The 16,525-nt window shown below is 41.2% G+C and overlaps 1 protein-coding gene across 1 annotated transcript in view; it reads left to right on the top strand.

The window, feature by feature from the left end:
- sdhaf3 (succinate dehydrogenase complex assembly factor 3) overlaps positions 1 to 13,086 on the top strand; it is a 15,217-nt gene extending 2,131 nt beyond the window's left edge. Inside the window, exon 2 of the mRNA XM_008287867.1 lies at positions 12,648 to 13,086. Within this exon, the coding sequence (XP_008286089.1) occupies positions 12,648 to 12,842 (195 nt within the window). The 3' untranslated portion in view covers positions 12,843 to 13,086. The remainder of the gene's footprint in view (positions 1 to 12,647) is intronic.
- Positions 13,087 to 16,525: the final 3,439 nt, after the last annotated feature.

Raw genomic sequence — 16,525 nt, 5'->3', positions numbered from 1 at the left:
CCCTTTTCAGTGTGTTTCTTATTCACTCCTCAGGTTTTATCAGGATGCTCAGCTGCCAGCCTCTACCACCTGAGCTGTCCTCATTAACGCAAAAGTATAATTAAAGCCAGCAGTGCAGTTTCAGCCTCAGACATGCACAAACTAACACTTCCCTTCGGTCTTTTTGTCCACACTGAGGACACAGTCGTGTTGCTTGTACTTTTTAAATGATTTTGAATTTTAGGCGGACGGTGGATGAGGCTTGATGTTTACAGTCAGTGTGAGCGCCACATGGTGGCTGTTCGATTGACCGCTGCAGTGTGAGCGGAGAAGTGACAGATGCTGACTGTGGGAAGGCCCATTAACACATGCAGTGTAAATTAACACATCGTATAAGATTCATAAGCTCTCGAGGTTAGCGAGGCTTTCAGAGCACGTTGAGTTCAGACATGGTGGGCAAAGCCAAGTGGGCAGAGTGTTCAAAACGTCTGCATCGCTGTCGGGAAAATATTCAGTATGAAATTTCGACCTCTCAACTTTATTACTTCAAGAAAGAAACTTTAATAGGAATGTAGCCAATTAGGGCGAACACATAACAAGCCTAAGCTATGTATTGCCCACCTACAGCCAGTGACCTAAGTGTTAAAACACACCTGACATGCCTACTTGGATTGAATCCTGTTCCCAAGATAGAGCTCGCCTACTGAGGTTCATATTATAAATGCAAACTGTCGTCTTATATTTTAGGGTATTCAGCTCGCTTTCTCTCAGTTTTGCCTTCTGTGCCTGACTGGATATTTGGCCATGTGGGTCTTTATCAAAGTGTGCAGGGAATCAAAATCCAACTAATCCAAAATGTGACCACTTTGCTTGAAGCATAGACAAACTGCAAATACTCGGTCTCAGAAACTGACTGTATGTAGAGGTGGAGGAATCCTACATCATGTCAGCCACAGGTTTTATTAACACTGTAGTTCGGTGTGGTGACTCGGACTGTCGCCATCTTAGCAGTGCATGACTCCTCCTGACTTTTGGCAAATCAAAGAATGAGCCTGAATACAACCTAAATGCTTGAGCTCTATAAAAAAACAACCCCTGTACAGTTAGCTTATAGAAGGGAGCAGGCTGTAAACCTGTTTATGTCTGCTGTGAGGTTGGACATTCTAACATGGGGGGTCTTTGACTTACTTTTGCAACCTCAAGTGGACTTTTGAGGAATCACAGTTTTTGGCTTTTCCATATTACCTTCATTTTCCAGCCATGGAGGTTGCTGCTTGGTTTCAGAGGGCAGTGATGCTTTTGTTGTATCCTGTCTAAAAGTCCCTTAACCCTAACAGGATGCTAGAGCTGACAGAAACTAGTGCACTGCCAGGACAGTGAACATCCCTGATGGTTGATCTGTTTCTCGACTGGTAAAAGTTGTTCTTTAGATAAACAAATGTGCCAGAAGGCATCGTGTGCACACGGACAAAGTTGTTGCTCTGAGAAGATCCTGCTATGACAACATTTCATCAGACAATTTAATCAAGAAAACATAGGTTTCAATAGGCAAGGGTGATGAATCGATAGTGATACGTACCACACACTTTATTGATAGCAATAAGAAAATAGTTTGATGGAATTTATTAGAGTTCATTTAACACTTATGAGTAATTACTATCAACTGAAATGAAGCATTATATCAAGAAATTTAATTCAACCCAAGATTTACTCCTGTCTTCAGCTTTAAACCACAGCTAAGCTACAGAGCAGCACTTCAGCTTATAAAATGTCCATGTTGTTTTTACTGGTAGAATATAAACTACAGTTAATAAAACCCAAAACAACCTGAGGTTAGGACCACTGTGTCCTCAGTGGTAGCTGTGGCCCTGATAGTCGTCCAGGTTTGACCCCATAACGACGGGTGCGAAGCCTTAGCAACAGTCACACTCACAGTAAGCTGTGTGAAATAAACTGAATCCATTTCATAACATGTATTATTATTTTTTAATGTTAGTGGAGGTTGAATTTATTACAGTAAAGGACTCTGGACTCACCCAACACATTTGCTTTTTAGAGCTTTGACTCGTGTCATGTCAGTCCATCGCCACATGATGGCAGAGCAGCATCAGTAAGCTGTAGCATAAAGGAACCAGTAGGAGTGAATGTAAATGTACTCCATGATTAGAAGTTGGTTCTGCTTTCCATCAACTGTACGAGCATCGTAACAGCTGAGCACGTTGTTGGAACAAAGGTGGATGCTAAGGTGAGAGAACAAGTCTTCCTCATCTTCAGACAGTCAGGGAGCGGCTTGTGGGAAAGGGAAACTCTGATTTTCACCCAGAGGCCAAGATGAACCAGATCAAGTAATTCCCAAACCTCACCTGTCCAGATATGTGGCAAGAAGTGATGCCTGGACAATCTCATGTGTCTCCACTGGTCTATGAGGGACCAGAGATACTGAGGTATATGCACAAACGTATATTGTTTTATTGACAAATTTGAACTAGAAATGACAAAACTAAGTTACCCCTGGATCTGCAGCGAAGCTCCCTAACTGTTTGATTTTGTAGACAAGAACCACATTACCCAGAGTAGGGTTGGGTGCCAGTAACCAGGTCCAATTTTGATATGTGATATATTTTTTTTTATCACTTTTCACTTGTTCCAATTACAGTGCCCAGTGGGATACATATAGGTGGCAGCTTGTCACAGACATCCCCAGCTAGGGCAGTTACTCAAATTATTAAAGTCACCGTATGGCCAGGTGCAATATCTAAATCAACAGGAGCTGCAATTTTTTGATAAAGGTAAAATGTGTCACAGCAGACCATTACAAATGAAGCACCGTGGTGCTGCAGAGATGCCCTGGCCTACAAATCATACTCTACAGATGAAAGGAAAACTGCTTGTTTGGTGCAGACTGCCACAAAAAATATTTTCATATTTTTTCAGGGGAGAAGAAAAAATGAACAATCCCACTACCGTCCTGGTTTATACGAGGGGAGGTCAATAAGTTTGTAGAACAGGGTATTCATCCAAGCCTAACACAAAATGTCTTTACATATCTAGACAACACAACACCTCATTGGTTCAAACATATCAAGTGTTTTTGTCACAATATATCTGTGTGATCCTCAGAGACATTCTAAGTTAATGTTCATCTAGCAATGATGGAAAATCTAAATTTTGAGTTTAGGGCAGGAATAAAAGTCCTCACACAAATCTGGCCGAGGTATACGGTGGTAATCGTCCTGCCTCCACCCTAGAGTCCAGATCTGGCCCCCAGTCATTACTACCTGCTTAGAAATATGAAATCAGATTTGTGTGGAACCAGATTTCCTGATGATGATGAGCTCAAGGCTGCCACAGAGGCATGGTTTGAGGACCAAACTGAAGACTTCTATTTTACAGCGATCAACAGTCTGAAGGAGCAGTGGGCTCGGTGCATTGAGGTAAATGGGGACTATATTTAAAAATAATAGTACAGCGTATGGTCTGCTGCTGCTGTATATACCTCGACCTCCCCTTGTATCACAGTGTCTATCAAAGTAATTGCAATATGACTTTATTGCACATCTTTCAGCTCTATCCAACGCACTGCTTCGAAATGAGGTTAATCCTTAGCTACAAGTGTTAAAATATACTTGAAAAGAGATTCAACAAAGCTTGAGTTGAATTTGATTGAATGCTATCGAAGCCCATCCCTAAGTCAGTGCTCTCTCTTACTGTGTAAAACACTCTGACGCTTCTTTAGACCTCCATGTGATGGACATTTGGCACAAAGTAGGAGTGTTTTCAGTGGTCTGACCAACCAGAGCAAGAGGAAACTTGCAGAGACCTGAAAGAACTGAAGCTTTATGAGGAATTGCTTCTTATAATCAAGTGAACTTTGGTGTTTTGTTGACACAGTTTACTTTTTCCTCGTTCCTGCTTTGTGGCAGCAGTGAGAATAAACCCTTTCACATTTACTTTTCTTATTTGTTTTTCTGACCTCATTAACATCCAACATTTCGACAATGCTTCCAGTGGAAACATCTGTTGTCCCAAACTGGGTTCACACCATGAAACACCATCTATTTGACAAATACGTTGACATCCTGTGAAGACTGCGTCTTTATTTCTTTTCAAACTTGTAGTCTTTAGACTCAAACTAGCCTGAACAAAAAGATGTCAACACAACATCATGATTTAAAGGAATGTATAATTATAGGGGGAAGCCATGACTTACAGTAAATAGACTAAAGCATGCAAAAAAAACAGTTATAGTCCTTTAAATCAGAGTAACCACTGCAGGTTTTACAGAGCTTAAATAAATCGGATGTCAGATCCACATTAACCACAACTTTACAAGTGCTTTGTATACAGTGTGTCACCTTTCTTGAGCTGCTGACAGGCTTCTCAGCCTTATTGGTGGAGGTTTGTGCTGTTTTGTGCAACCTCAGAAAGAAATAGCTGCAGACTGTACTCAGAGGTGGAGAAAGGAGGGTAAAGTTAGCAGTAGGGTTCCCTTGGTAAGACATTGAACCCCAAGTTTCCCCTGATGAGCAGGTCAGTGTCTTGCATTGCAGCATTGCAGTGTTGCGTCTTGTGAACAGCTGGATGAGAGACACAGATGAGAATGTGTGTTACCATTGGATAGAATAACAGTGTATATGACATGTTTGGTTAAAATGTAATTTGTCACTCTATATGTTATTTTCAACATGAAGACAGAAAAGTCTAATTTTGGCATGCGTATGAATAATTTTGAGCTTAACTGTAAAAATGCAGATCATTTACAGCTGATGTTCCTCTAAGATGCTTCTATAATATCAGGAATGATGGAATAAGTCTAAATTATATGAAATGTGCAATTAAAACTAACTTAGTAGCACATGAACTGTCTGTTTTCTATCATATTATTGAAGGAATACTAGCAATTTTATCATAATTTCTTATTTTCCAGAATGAGTCAAAACCAAACCGAGGCCTTTGTTATGTTTCCAGTAGTCATTAATAAAAGCCTGGCACTAACCACTTAAGGCTGACCTGAATTCATGTGCTGAGTGGGATCAGTACAGTCAGTTCAATACGTGCACAATTATTCAGATTCATTCTATTGAGTAAATGCAGTGCTCGCAGTCGATCTGAAATGTGAAAATGAAAAGTCTCACTTGTTCACTCAATGCTGAGAGTAAATGTAACAGATAAATATCATATTTGGTACCAAAGCACTGAGTGATTCGTGCAGCCACCCTTCTTGTTGATACCTGCCATGAGCCTAACATCCATGTAGTCTGTTACTCACCTGATCTGTTCAACTTCCAGCCACAGTCTCCTGAATGCAGGTTTGTTTTTGCTCACAGTAAAACTCAAAAGGTTCCACAAGTTCTCAAAACGATGAAGGTTAGGTAAGGAAGGGGGCTGTGTCATTATGTGGTTTTCTTTGAGGACTTTTCTGGGGAGGGTAGATCTGTGGTTAGCACCGTTGCCTCACAGCGAGAAGATCCCCAGGTTAGGATCTTTCTGTGTGGAGTTTGCATGTTCTCCCCGTGCAGCGTGGGTTCTCTCCGGGTTCTCCGGCTTCCTCCCACAAGTCCAAAAACATGTTGAGGTTAATTGATGATTCTAGATTGTCTGTAGGTGTGAATGTGAGTGTGCTTGTTTGTCTCTATGGTGTCCCCTGCCTTCACCCTGAGTCAGCTGGGATAGACTCCAGCCCACTGCAACCTTAGTGATGATTAAACGGTGTATAGATAACGGATGGATGGACTTTTCTGGTGGGCCAAACCCTGGAGACACCTTGTACTTCTGGACACTGGTAGATTACTGTTCTGGGATATAGTGTCACTGTTAGCTTCACAATTCATTTTTCACAAGTCTTATGCAGTTAATTCATCTCTTTTCGTGTCCAGATGTTTTTTGCAACCCTGTTGACTATTCACAGGTAAATGTTTGATTGTCCAGGGATCACACAAATACAAATCACCTGAAAACGAATAAATCCAAAAAACTTGGAGTGTTTATGTGGTATGAAGTTGGAGAGCGTGCATACAAAAAGTATGAATAATCACTTGCATAATAATTGTGTATGCAGTATATTATTTGCACCTCATCCTCTAGTTCCCAGAGTAATCCTAACAGTGAGAGTGTGCTGTTTTGTTGTTTTTGTGTGTGTGTGTGTGTCACTATGGGGAAGAGCCTATGTTTTCCAGCGCACTTGTGCACTGCTGCGGGATGCTAAATCACCCATCTGCAGGTAATTCCTCTAATGAAGTAGATGGTGATTGCATCTGGAATCCTGAGAGGTCTCTTCATCATTGGGGAGGAGGCAGTTACTTTCATTATGCCTCTCTATATCCATATGCATTATCGTCAAACCCAGAGTCCATTTGAAAAGGCCCTAACCATGGGACGAGTGGCTTTTTGTCGTATTTACACATCGCTCTGGCTGCATTTCAAAAGGAGCTTAGTTTGGCCCAAACCACCGGGAGGCATCCGTATCTGGATGGAGCTGGAAATGAACAGGGAAATGACTGTAGGCTCTCTGTCTAATTGCTGTGCCATGTAACCAAACCAAACAACGGAAAGCCAAACTTATCATTGGTGTAAAGTGGTGTAAAAGCCACCTTTAGTCTCTGAATGGGGACTTGAGCTGAACTGCTGGTCCATTGCAGACAGATAGCAAAAGCTTTAGTAGCTTTTTGTTGTAATGGAGAATCAGAGAGAATAAAAATATCGGTAATAACCAGTGGATGGCATGAGGGGGGATGTCCTCCATCTTGTTCGTAAAATGGCCAAGATGCATTACTTTGGTGAACCTGCCAACCACATCTCTAACCTGTAGGAGTAGAGTACAAGGGCAGATGGGGTGAATAGCTGAATATGTTAGTCTAGTCTGCCTGTCTTATTGATGCATTTAGACTCTGTCTCACAGCCTCACGCTGTCCAAACAAATCTCACACTAAATATGACGAAGCTGTAAAGACCTGTCTTTATGGAGAAACCGTCAGTGTGTCAGAGAGGCTTTCTCTGCACCCGAGACAAAGTCTGAACTTCAGCCTTCTTTCGCATTTAAGCTGCAATGTCGGTCCATAAACATCACACAGAGCAAAAGATTCAAGCTTGGACCGCAAAAAATCACAGAACAACTGTAATGTATGTAGAGCTTTGTGTCATTCACGTTGCTCTACAACGTCACATCACACAGCTGTAGTCCAATAAGACTGTAACACGTCACATTAACTGATTCGTGGTTGGCACAAAAACTGATTCCTCCTCAACAGCAGCTTCAGCTCTGTCGTCATCTGCAGAGCTGTTTTCATCAAATCTCACCAGTAACAAAGGAAATGCTGCCACTAACTAAATCTGTTCCAGACGCACTTTAATATCATTGTGTCTGAATGTATGCACCACAACAAACACACAACACTGCTGCCACCATGTACAACTGAACAAAGGCAATATTGCATACTAATATTTAAAAAAAACAACACATTATTGCATACCTTGGGTCAGCAGCAAGCTTTTTAGAAGAGAAATTGGAGAAGCAAACCTTTTCGTCATTTTGACATTTTGCTACAACAGTGATAAATAGAAATGCTTTGAGAAAAAATAGGGTGTTGAAAAATGCTGCATGATATGTACATAATACCCCACAGTGTCGCAGGCTACTTGTATTGTGAACATAGTGCTCCGTGAACACAAATACCGGAACAGGCTAAAACTGCAGCTGCGTCAACACATGTACAGTGGATTAATAGAAGCAATCATCACTGTTTGCATAGCAGGGACTGACTTTAGTTTGGATCAGCTGGCTGGTGTAGTCACAACAGAGGTCACTTGTCAGACGGTCGGTCTGTCATCTGGACTGGATGCTGCCTCGAGATCATCACCGTGTTGTCTATTATTATTATTATTAGTGAGAAATTTCAGTTTGTCTACTTGATCAGGATCAAAGCCTTGCACTGAGCAGTGATTGCTGGTTATAATTTGTTGTATTTACTGCTCTGGTGCACCTTCACGTATCCTGTAATTAGTTCTGTTTTTTATGCGGGGGCTGGGCCGATTCACTGATGTACTGGCAAGTGAAACGGAATGATAACAGTAGCAGCTCTGGTGACACACGGTGATGCCGTTCGGTGGTGGTGCTGGAGTTCCAAGAAGTCAATGTGAAAAGAAAAAAAAATTCTGCATGTCTTCTGTAGGTGGAGTAGGGCAGAACATTCCTATTTCTGGCCACTAAAGTGGATGATCAAAAAAATGGGTCAACATTTAGGAGATACTCTTCTTCACTTTCATGGCGAGAAACAGATGAGCAGAGGTTGTGTTTCTCCCTTGCTTTGTTGTGCATGTGTGAAAACAAGGTGGAAAGAACTACACATGTTTAAAAAGAAGACCAAATTCTGACAGAAATTTGCTGTAATGTATCACGCAAGTTAGATGAGGATGTTTCATCTATGCATCAAAAGACTTCACTGCCTTGTTAAAGGATGAGAGCCCAAGCAGGGGTCTAGTTCATGAAGCCGGTTACAGTTGAGGAGAAACTGTTTTTAGGGGCAGGAAGTTTTAGTTAAATCTTGCTATCGTCACCAGTTGGCACCAGAAATACGCATCAGGTAAGCTAATTATTAATATTGTATTAATGTACAATGTCGGTTAATAGCTATGTCTGATGCCCAGTGAAACTAACAGGGTTGGACAGATGACGCCTATGAACCTAGGAGTATTGACTTTAGGGTTGCAGGGGGCTGGAGTCTATCCCAACTTAGTCAGGGCGAAGGCAGGGTACAGCCTGGACAGGTCGCCAGCCTATCACAGGGCTACACTTAGAGACAGACAACCAAGCACACTCACATTCACACCTACGGACGATTTAGAATCACCAATTAACCTCAGCATGTTTCTGGACTGTGGGAGGAAGCCGGAGAACCTGGAGAGAACCCACGCTGCACGGGGAGAACATGGAGACTCCACGCAGAAAGATCCTGGGTGTCCTAACCAGAGATTTGGTAACCACCGAGCCATCATACAGCCCGTGGCTCTAAAATACACCCAATGTTTTTCATTTTGTCTTTCCTTACTTTTAGACTAATGGACTTGTCTAAATATTCATTTCTGGTTACTCTACAGGGAAATTAGTTATAAGGAACATCCCTAGTTTTGGTGTTGATGGACGGTCCACTCTCCCCAGAGGATTGTGTCCTGGGTTGGAGGGTGACTTGAATCTCTTGAATCTGTCCTGTGGGCATCAGGGTTCTGTATCTGTGGGCAGATTACAGTCAGTAACCACTTTTCAGGGACTCTGTCCTGCACTCTAGGGGCGAGTGCTGAAATTCAATTTTCACTTGAGGTCTTTGGTGATGCAAGTTTCCAGAACTCCAAACTGTGGAGTCACACAGGGTAGCTGTGATGTGAGCTCCACACCACGGAGCATTTTGAGAGCAGATATTTCCTTCATTGTTCATCCTATTGCTTAGTGATAAATACTAGTCACTAGGTAGCCAATAGGGAGTGACTTGCAGAGTTTAAGTTCTTCACTTCTGAGATACTTCCAGGATGTAACTGGAACCCACCACTGTCTGGTCTAAAGAGTCGCATCGTCACTGACTTGCAGCTTCAATTGTAAATTCTTTTACATAAAGGACGGAGCTCAAACGACAAAACTGTCCCTCCTGACGTTGACGTTCTTTCAAAGGAGGTGAATTTTTGCTCCATCTCGGCTTATTCAGAGAAGTATAGCCTACTGGAAGCAGACGAGGAGCGAAACTCAAAATAAAATTACAAGGCTCGAGTGTTCAGTGTATAATCCGTTTATTTCAGAGGCACCCATGGGAGTTCTCTGCTCCAAGTGAATCAGCTCCGGTGGGCCAAACAGGCTCTTCTTAAAGAGGCGAAGGCAAAAATGTAAGAGACAAGGGAATGTTGTAAGAAAGACGTCTTTGATGACAGCAAAACACCTTTAAATGGTGAAGAGCTGCTCAGTGCAGAAACCTTTTTTACCCAGACTGAACATAATAAGGAAAAATAAAATATTTAACGAGAATGTCGAAAATGTCAGACTCATAAATTCAAAGGGAAATTTATATGACATAATGACTATTATCACATTTCAGTGCTCTGGATAATTAAACCATAATTAAAGAGCAACTTGCAGGTTGGCAACCCCAGTGAATTACTGTGTAGGAAAGTGAAACAGAAACGAGCTGTAAAACTAGAGTTTTATACCTGTCTCAAAAAAGACAGCGAAGTCACAAAAGGGAGAGCAGCCCAGCCAGGTCCAGTTTAACAGTAGAAGGTATGAATCCTTACTAGGACTGAACTATTGGGAGAAGCAATATCTAATTAGGATTTGATTTATTTTGCACTTTTCAAAACATGTTACAAAGTCGTCACATCGACAGAAAATAAAAAAAGGCAAGAAAAAACAGATTTCTATAAAGCCAATGCAGAATAGGAAATGTCAAAGGATATAAATAAAAAACCTATAAAATACCTCCCCGGGCATATTTAGATCACTATTGCCTCCTTTCCTTCCCTTTCCCCCACTTGTTGGAACCTCGCTGTGTGAATCAGTCCACCCTACATTTTTGTTTCCCATTTACAAAAACCAAGGCAGTTTTTTTTGTTTTTGGTTTCATGGCACACACAGGACAAACCGCTAGCAGGGATGTTCACTGAATTTCACATAACTATACTGAATTAGAATCACATGTTCCACCTTAAATCATGCTCCTTTTCTTTTGTAAATTCTTGGCCAGGAAGACAAACTAGACTGACTGGGATTTTTTCTAGGCGCTGTATTGTAATAGAATAGAATAGAAATAGAATAGAAAAATACTTTATTTATCCCAGTCTGGGAAATTACTGTGGTACAGCAACAGCAAGAAAAAAACACCAATAACAACAGAAAAAGAGCTAAAGTTAAATACTATTTTAAAAATTATAAATAAAAGTAAGTGAATAAAATAAAATAAATAAAACAACTGTACAAAATGTGCAAATTGAAAAAACAGTGCAAAGACAAAGTAACTGAATGTAAGGAGTTTTTTATTTACAGTAGGATCACAGAATAAGCAGCTCACTGAATAAGACTTTACAGCATTTGTCCGTCTTGAATGTTGAACTGGACCTTTATTTCATTTTCCAGGACAGTAAACATGGCCAACAACATATATTATAATGTTCTAATACAAACTGAGGCCTGTCTAGACACATTATGGCCGATAACCGTCGGCGTGCTCTTAACTGACTGCAGTTACAAGCTGCTGACTTGCTTCCCACACACATGCATTTTCAACAGTCAGTTCCTTTTAGCGCACACTGTTAATTGGGCTTTTCACGTTGATTATTTGCTGAGTTAAATTCTCGAGGAAGCAGTTCATTACATTAGCAAAATAAAAAAACAAAACTTGCCCCCAACAAAACCACCTCGCTCCACCTCTTTCCTTAAGCATCCATCAGATCTCCTTTGATGATGCCTGAACATGGCTCCATGAATCCAGAGGCTGTAAACGTGACCACAGACATATTTCTAACGTCAGCTTTTCTTATAAATTCTTGAATGGAAAAAAAAAAAAAAGTAAGAGTATTCCTTTAAGCTTTAGGCCGCCTTCCTCAGAGAGGATATTTCCCTCTTGGCAAATATTCAACATAATTACATTATGTGCAGGAAGGAGCCTCTCAGATAAATGGCTCGTTATTGCTTACAGTGAGAGTGTTCCAAAAACCCAAGACGCTCTGTGAATGGGCAAACAAGAGACAAAGACTTTGGTCATTGTTCAGATGACGGATGGTATTTGAGAAGTGGAACACATGGAGGTGGCCATGGAGCAGCTCTCGGGATGATTCACGTACGGCGATGGCAGCTTTGACTCATCGCACAGTGGCTGAGGTTAACTAGGTAGTTTATTCTACAGCGAGAAGAGATCGATGTGCACAGAATTGGCCCTGAGTGGCATCAGTGCTGTAAATGGAAGAACGTCACCTTGAGTTGACTGTACAGTAAACACGAATACATTCTTTTATTTCCAGTCAAGGACAAATTTGTAATAGACGAAGTGAGAATTTGAGGAATGCTGTTACTCACTGCGGGAAGAGTCATCGGCTCTGCAGTCAGCATCAACTGTTTTTTTGTTTTTTTTTCTGATCTACGTAAATTTAAAAGAATAAGTGAAGTAAAAACATGAACTCATTGAGCATCTGACATTATCAGGTTCTGTATGTTTTCCTACAAGTTAGTATGTGTAGTGTATACAAGTATATTGTAGTTTACTCAAACAGGAGAAAATACTGCTTTTGTTTTGAGACTATTTTCAGCATCAGATTAATACGTCTTTGGTGTTCTGGCGAGTAGTTGTGGTTCAGGGTAATGAAGGAACATGTCACCCAGCGTTGTAGCTCATTGTTATTATTGTCATTTTAATGGTTCTTGAACAACAATGGAGCTCAGGCTTTTATACACACATTCATTAGAATGATACATTCAGTGTAGCTTTGGCTCTGCATAGGAAAATGTCATAAATAGAATTCTATTTTTTTTTTCTTTTTTTTTTTGCATATGCACCTTGCACCATATGATGCACATTACGTGATGTGTTTAATGACTCTGAAAGTGGAGATGGGTGGACAAGCAGGTGCTAAATGCTGCTGCTAATCCTGTCTGTGTCTAAAGTGATCTGTGTCTGTTTCCTCCACCCCCTTTGCAGAACTACAAGGACACCCTGCAGACTCAGGTACTGGAGTCAGCGGGGGAGCGACTCAGCTCAGTGAAGTTTGGGACCAACCTGTCAGACGGGAAGCTCCGTGACTTCCAGGATGACCAGATAGGCCAGCTGTACGAGCTCATGCTGGAATCCACCAAACCCAACAGACAGTTTGACATCCAGGAGGACAGCAAATGAAGCAGCAAAGCCACAGCGGTGTGCTTGGACATTGAGAAGGTGCTCTGATGAATTCAGGCAGCTTGAATATTACCTCTTAGTGCTTCAGATGCAGAGTGATGCTCAAAGGCCAAGTAGAGGCTTTTAAGAATATTTGATTATGTCAAAGTGCTGTGTAATTCTGTGTTCTTGTGCTTGTCTCTTTTACTATGACAATAAAAGAGGTTCCTCATGCTCCTCCACAGGCGCATTAAAGTGGCACTAATTCCCTTTGTCAGCTTTTTTTTACTTGAATATTGTTTTCCTTCATGGTCATGAAGGAAAGGCACAGAGATGTGTCTCCTCGGCAGATGCACCGAGAACTCACATCAGCACAGCCTCCTTCAGCCTCAGTGGTGATGTTGCCATTGTTTGGGATGAAGTCCTCATTATCCATGTGGAAACGTGAACACAGGCACACAAGTCATGAGCTGTGCATGTTGAGGAGGACGGACCGGGGTTTTAGAGCTGTTATAAAAGCCAACTCATGGTTGTTGATGCGCTGAATGCCTCCCACTGAGTTCCAACATAATGGTAATTTCTCCGGAAATAAATCAATTATGCACAGTGCAGCTGTACCAAAGGCTACCAAGAGTCTTTGTCCTACATCTGTTCCAAATGCAATGCTGGTTTGAACGCTTCCCTCCTGCTGACATCTAAATATTAGTTCCGTAGACATTGCTTTTGTTGTCCTATAAAATATCTAGAGCATACATCATGCAGATCCCGGTGTCCCCACTGGGATCTGCATGTTCTCCCCGTGCAGCGTGGGTTCTCTCCGGGTTCTCCGGCTTCCTCCCACAGTCCAGAAACATGCTGAGGTTAATTGGTGATTGTAAATTGTCTGTAGGTGTGAATGTGAGTGTGCTTGGTTGTCTGTCTCTAAGTGCAGCCCTCTAAGTGCAGAACCTGCCTTCGCCCTAAGTCAGCTGGGATAGACTCCGCCCCCCATGACCCTAGTGAGGATTAAGCGGTGTATAGATAGTGGATGGATGGATTGTTGGATATCTCTCTATAATGTTGTCTGGCAGTTTGTTCTGGTCATTTTGCCTGTAATGATAGTGACAATCAAGGACAAATAAGAAAAGTGGGAGCAAAGAGGGGGCAACATAGAGCAATGTCAAGTGCCCTGATGCGGCATGTTATGACTTGACGCTATCAAAAAATAAAAATTTGGATAACTGATCATTACTATTAAATGCAAAGAAGTCTAGACAAAGTCAAAATCTGTTTAGTATTTGCGATTTCTCAAAGTAGCCTACTGTTAATTTGACAAAAGCTTTATACACTCTTCTTTCTCCAACCAGCTTCATGATGTTGTCACCTGGAACTTTTCCAACAATCTTGTAGGAGTTCCCACATATACTGAGCACTTAATGGCAGTTTTTCCTTCAATCTGCGCTCAAACTCATCTCACATCATCTCATTTGGGTTTAGGTCAGTGATGGTGGAGGTCATGCGGTTCCATCACTCCGCTTCTTGGTCAAACAGCCCTGGCAGAGCCTGCAGGTATGTTTTGGTTCACTCCTCTGCTGGGAAACTGTTGATGATCCCACTAAGCTTAAACCAGATGAGATGTTGTGTCTCTGTAGTATGTTGTCATAGCCATACTGGTAAATTTTGCCTTGAATCTGAATACATCTCCAACAGCGTCACCAACAAAGCCTCCCTTCACCATCAGAGCTTCAGCTGAAAGCGTCACAGTTACAAACACAGTCTCACAAAGACACAGCAGCTGGAATAAAAAAAAACAAAAAACATTTGGACTCATCAGATCAAAGTCCTGATTTCCACCAGGCTAAAATCTGTTTCTTGCGTTTCATCTTCAAACTAGTCCTTTTTCTTCTTGGTCACCCTCAGTAATGGTTTCTTTGCAGCAGTTCCACCATGAAGATCACATTCACACAGAGTGATGTTGACGTGTGTCTTCTGCTTGAACTCTGTGAAGCATTGATGTGTGACTGACCCTCATGTCTTCACAATAAGATGAACTGTTACGTCTCTTGGCTTGGTTAAGCGTTCTTGTAATATGCATTTCGACAGTATTAAGCAGTGCGATTTACTGTATACCAACACATACTGATGGTGTCAAACACATCAAGAATTCAAGAAATTCTACTAGTTACCATTTGACAAGACTCACATGTTAACTGGAAACCATTGGATGGAGTGGATATAGTTTTGATGTCCTGGCATGTCTGTACTGAATTCTTGTGCGTCTTGTGCTCAGTACCATGCAAGTGTTTTGGCTTTTCTTGTCGAAGTTGCATCATGTGAGAATGACATACAACATTTGCATGGCAGGAATCAACAACAAGCCATAAGATAGGTGAATGTTACTCTGTTAGTCTTTGTCTGAAAAGGCTTTAAGGGCGGCAGGTGTCTAGAGTCTCCCAACAAGCAGCAAGACACTGGTGACCAACTATAGTCTGTCAGTGTAAACACCAGAAGACTTCACTAGTTTTGCTCCCTGTATATAAATATATATATATTAGCTTCACAACTTTTAATTGTTTTTTGTGATGTGCCACAGTATATTTCATGGTGTGATATGTAAATTACTTTTTAACAATCTCTATATACATTGAGTCTAATCTCTAAATGGAATCAGTGATTAATATCAGCTGTCAAAAGCCTGGGCTGTAATTAATTGAGGGATAATAAGCAAGGCGGTGCTTTCAGTAATTGTTTAACATGACCTCCATCACTTCCCATGGCATTTGGTAATGTGCAGCACCATATGGTGTGTCATCTATTGCAATGTGAGAGGAGTGAGGAGCAGATGAGGAAAAAGAGTCTTGACCTACAACAATATGAGAAAAATGAATGATTAAAACTACTCAGACTAAACCTCTAGATATTGTTTGCTAATACTTAAACCTCACTTGATCCCCCATTGTCATTGTACAAGAAGACTCTTCAGTTTTTACTTATGTTAATGGGCTGTAGATTTGATTTTAAAGGAATAAAACTTTGATTTATTCCCATCAGGTATTTTCAGAAGACTCTTCTACACAATTAGTTAAAAAAAAAGAAAATCCATCTGTTGGATGATGTCAAGAAAATTTGTTAATACTTTATATTCTTGCAATCAGTCTTGCTCATGAAGTAGCATACACAAGAGGCCTGTGCTGTTGTATTCATTTATACCTGTGTGCTGGTGTGTCTGCATCGCTCTGTAATTAAACTTGTTAGCGGCGGGGTTTCTACGACGCTGTGTTGAGTTTCTTCGTGTACTTCAAACAGTGGCACCTGAAACTGAGTGGGTCATGTTGGAGCTAATCAGTGTTGGACAACGGCTACGTTTATGAAGGCAAATATGACAGAAGAAAACAAATTAAGTCGATACACAAATTGACAGAGCTATGAAAAGAAGAAAACAGCATGTAGCTACATTGGCAGAAGAATAGCTCTTGTATTTGTGCTACAAACAAGCCTACTACATATTCCATTGTGTTTTACTGAAGCTTTTTTTTTGCATATTACATAACATATTGCTCCCAAACTGACCAATCACCGTTGCGGTCTGCATTATGTGACGTGTTGTTACATACAGTGTAGGTGCAGCATAGATTGAATGTGGTGACATACAGATGACTTGGTCTTTAGAGCGGTATTGATCATTTGTCTCATCACTGGAAGGAACTTATCAGATTCCACACAAC

The sequence above is a fragment of the Stegastes partitus genome, unplaced genomic scaffold (genome assembly GCF_000690725.1).
Source record: "Stegastes partitus isolate 25-593 unplaced genomic scaffold, Stegastes_partitus-1.0.2 Scaffold525, whole genome shotgun sequence".
Taxonomy (NCBI): domain Eukaryota; kingdom Metazoa; phylum Chordata; class Actinopteri; family Pomacentridae; genus Stegastes; species Stegastes partitus.
Note: the sequence above shows the minus strand (reverse complement) of the source record. Positions and strands in the feature narration are given on the sequence as shown.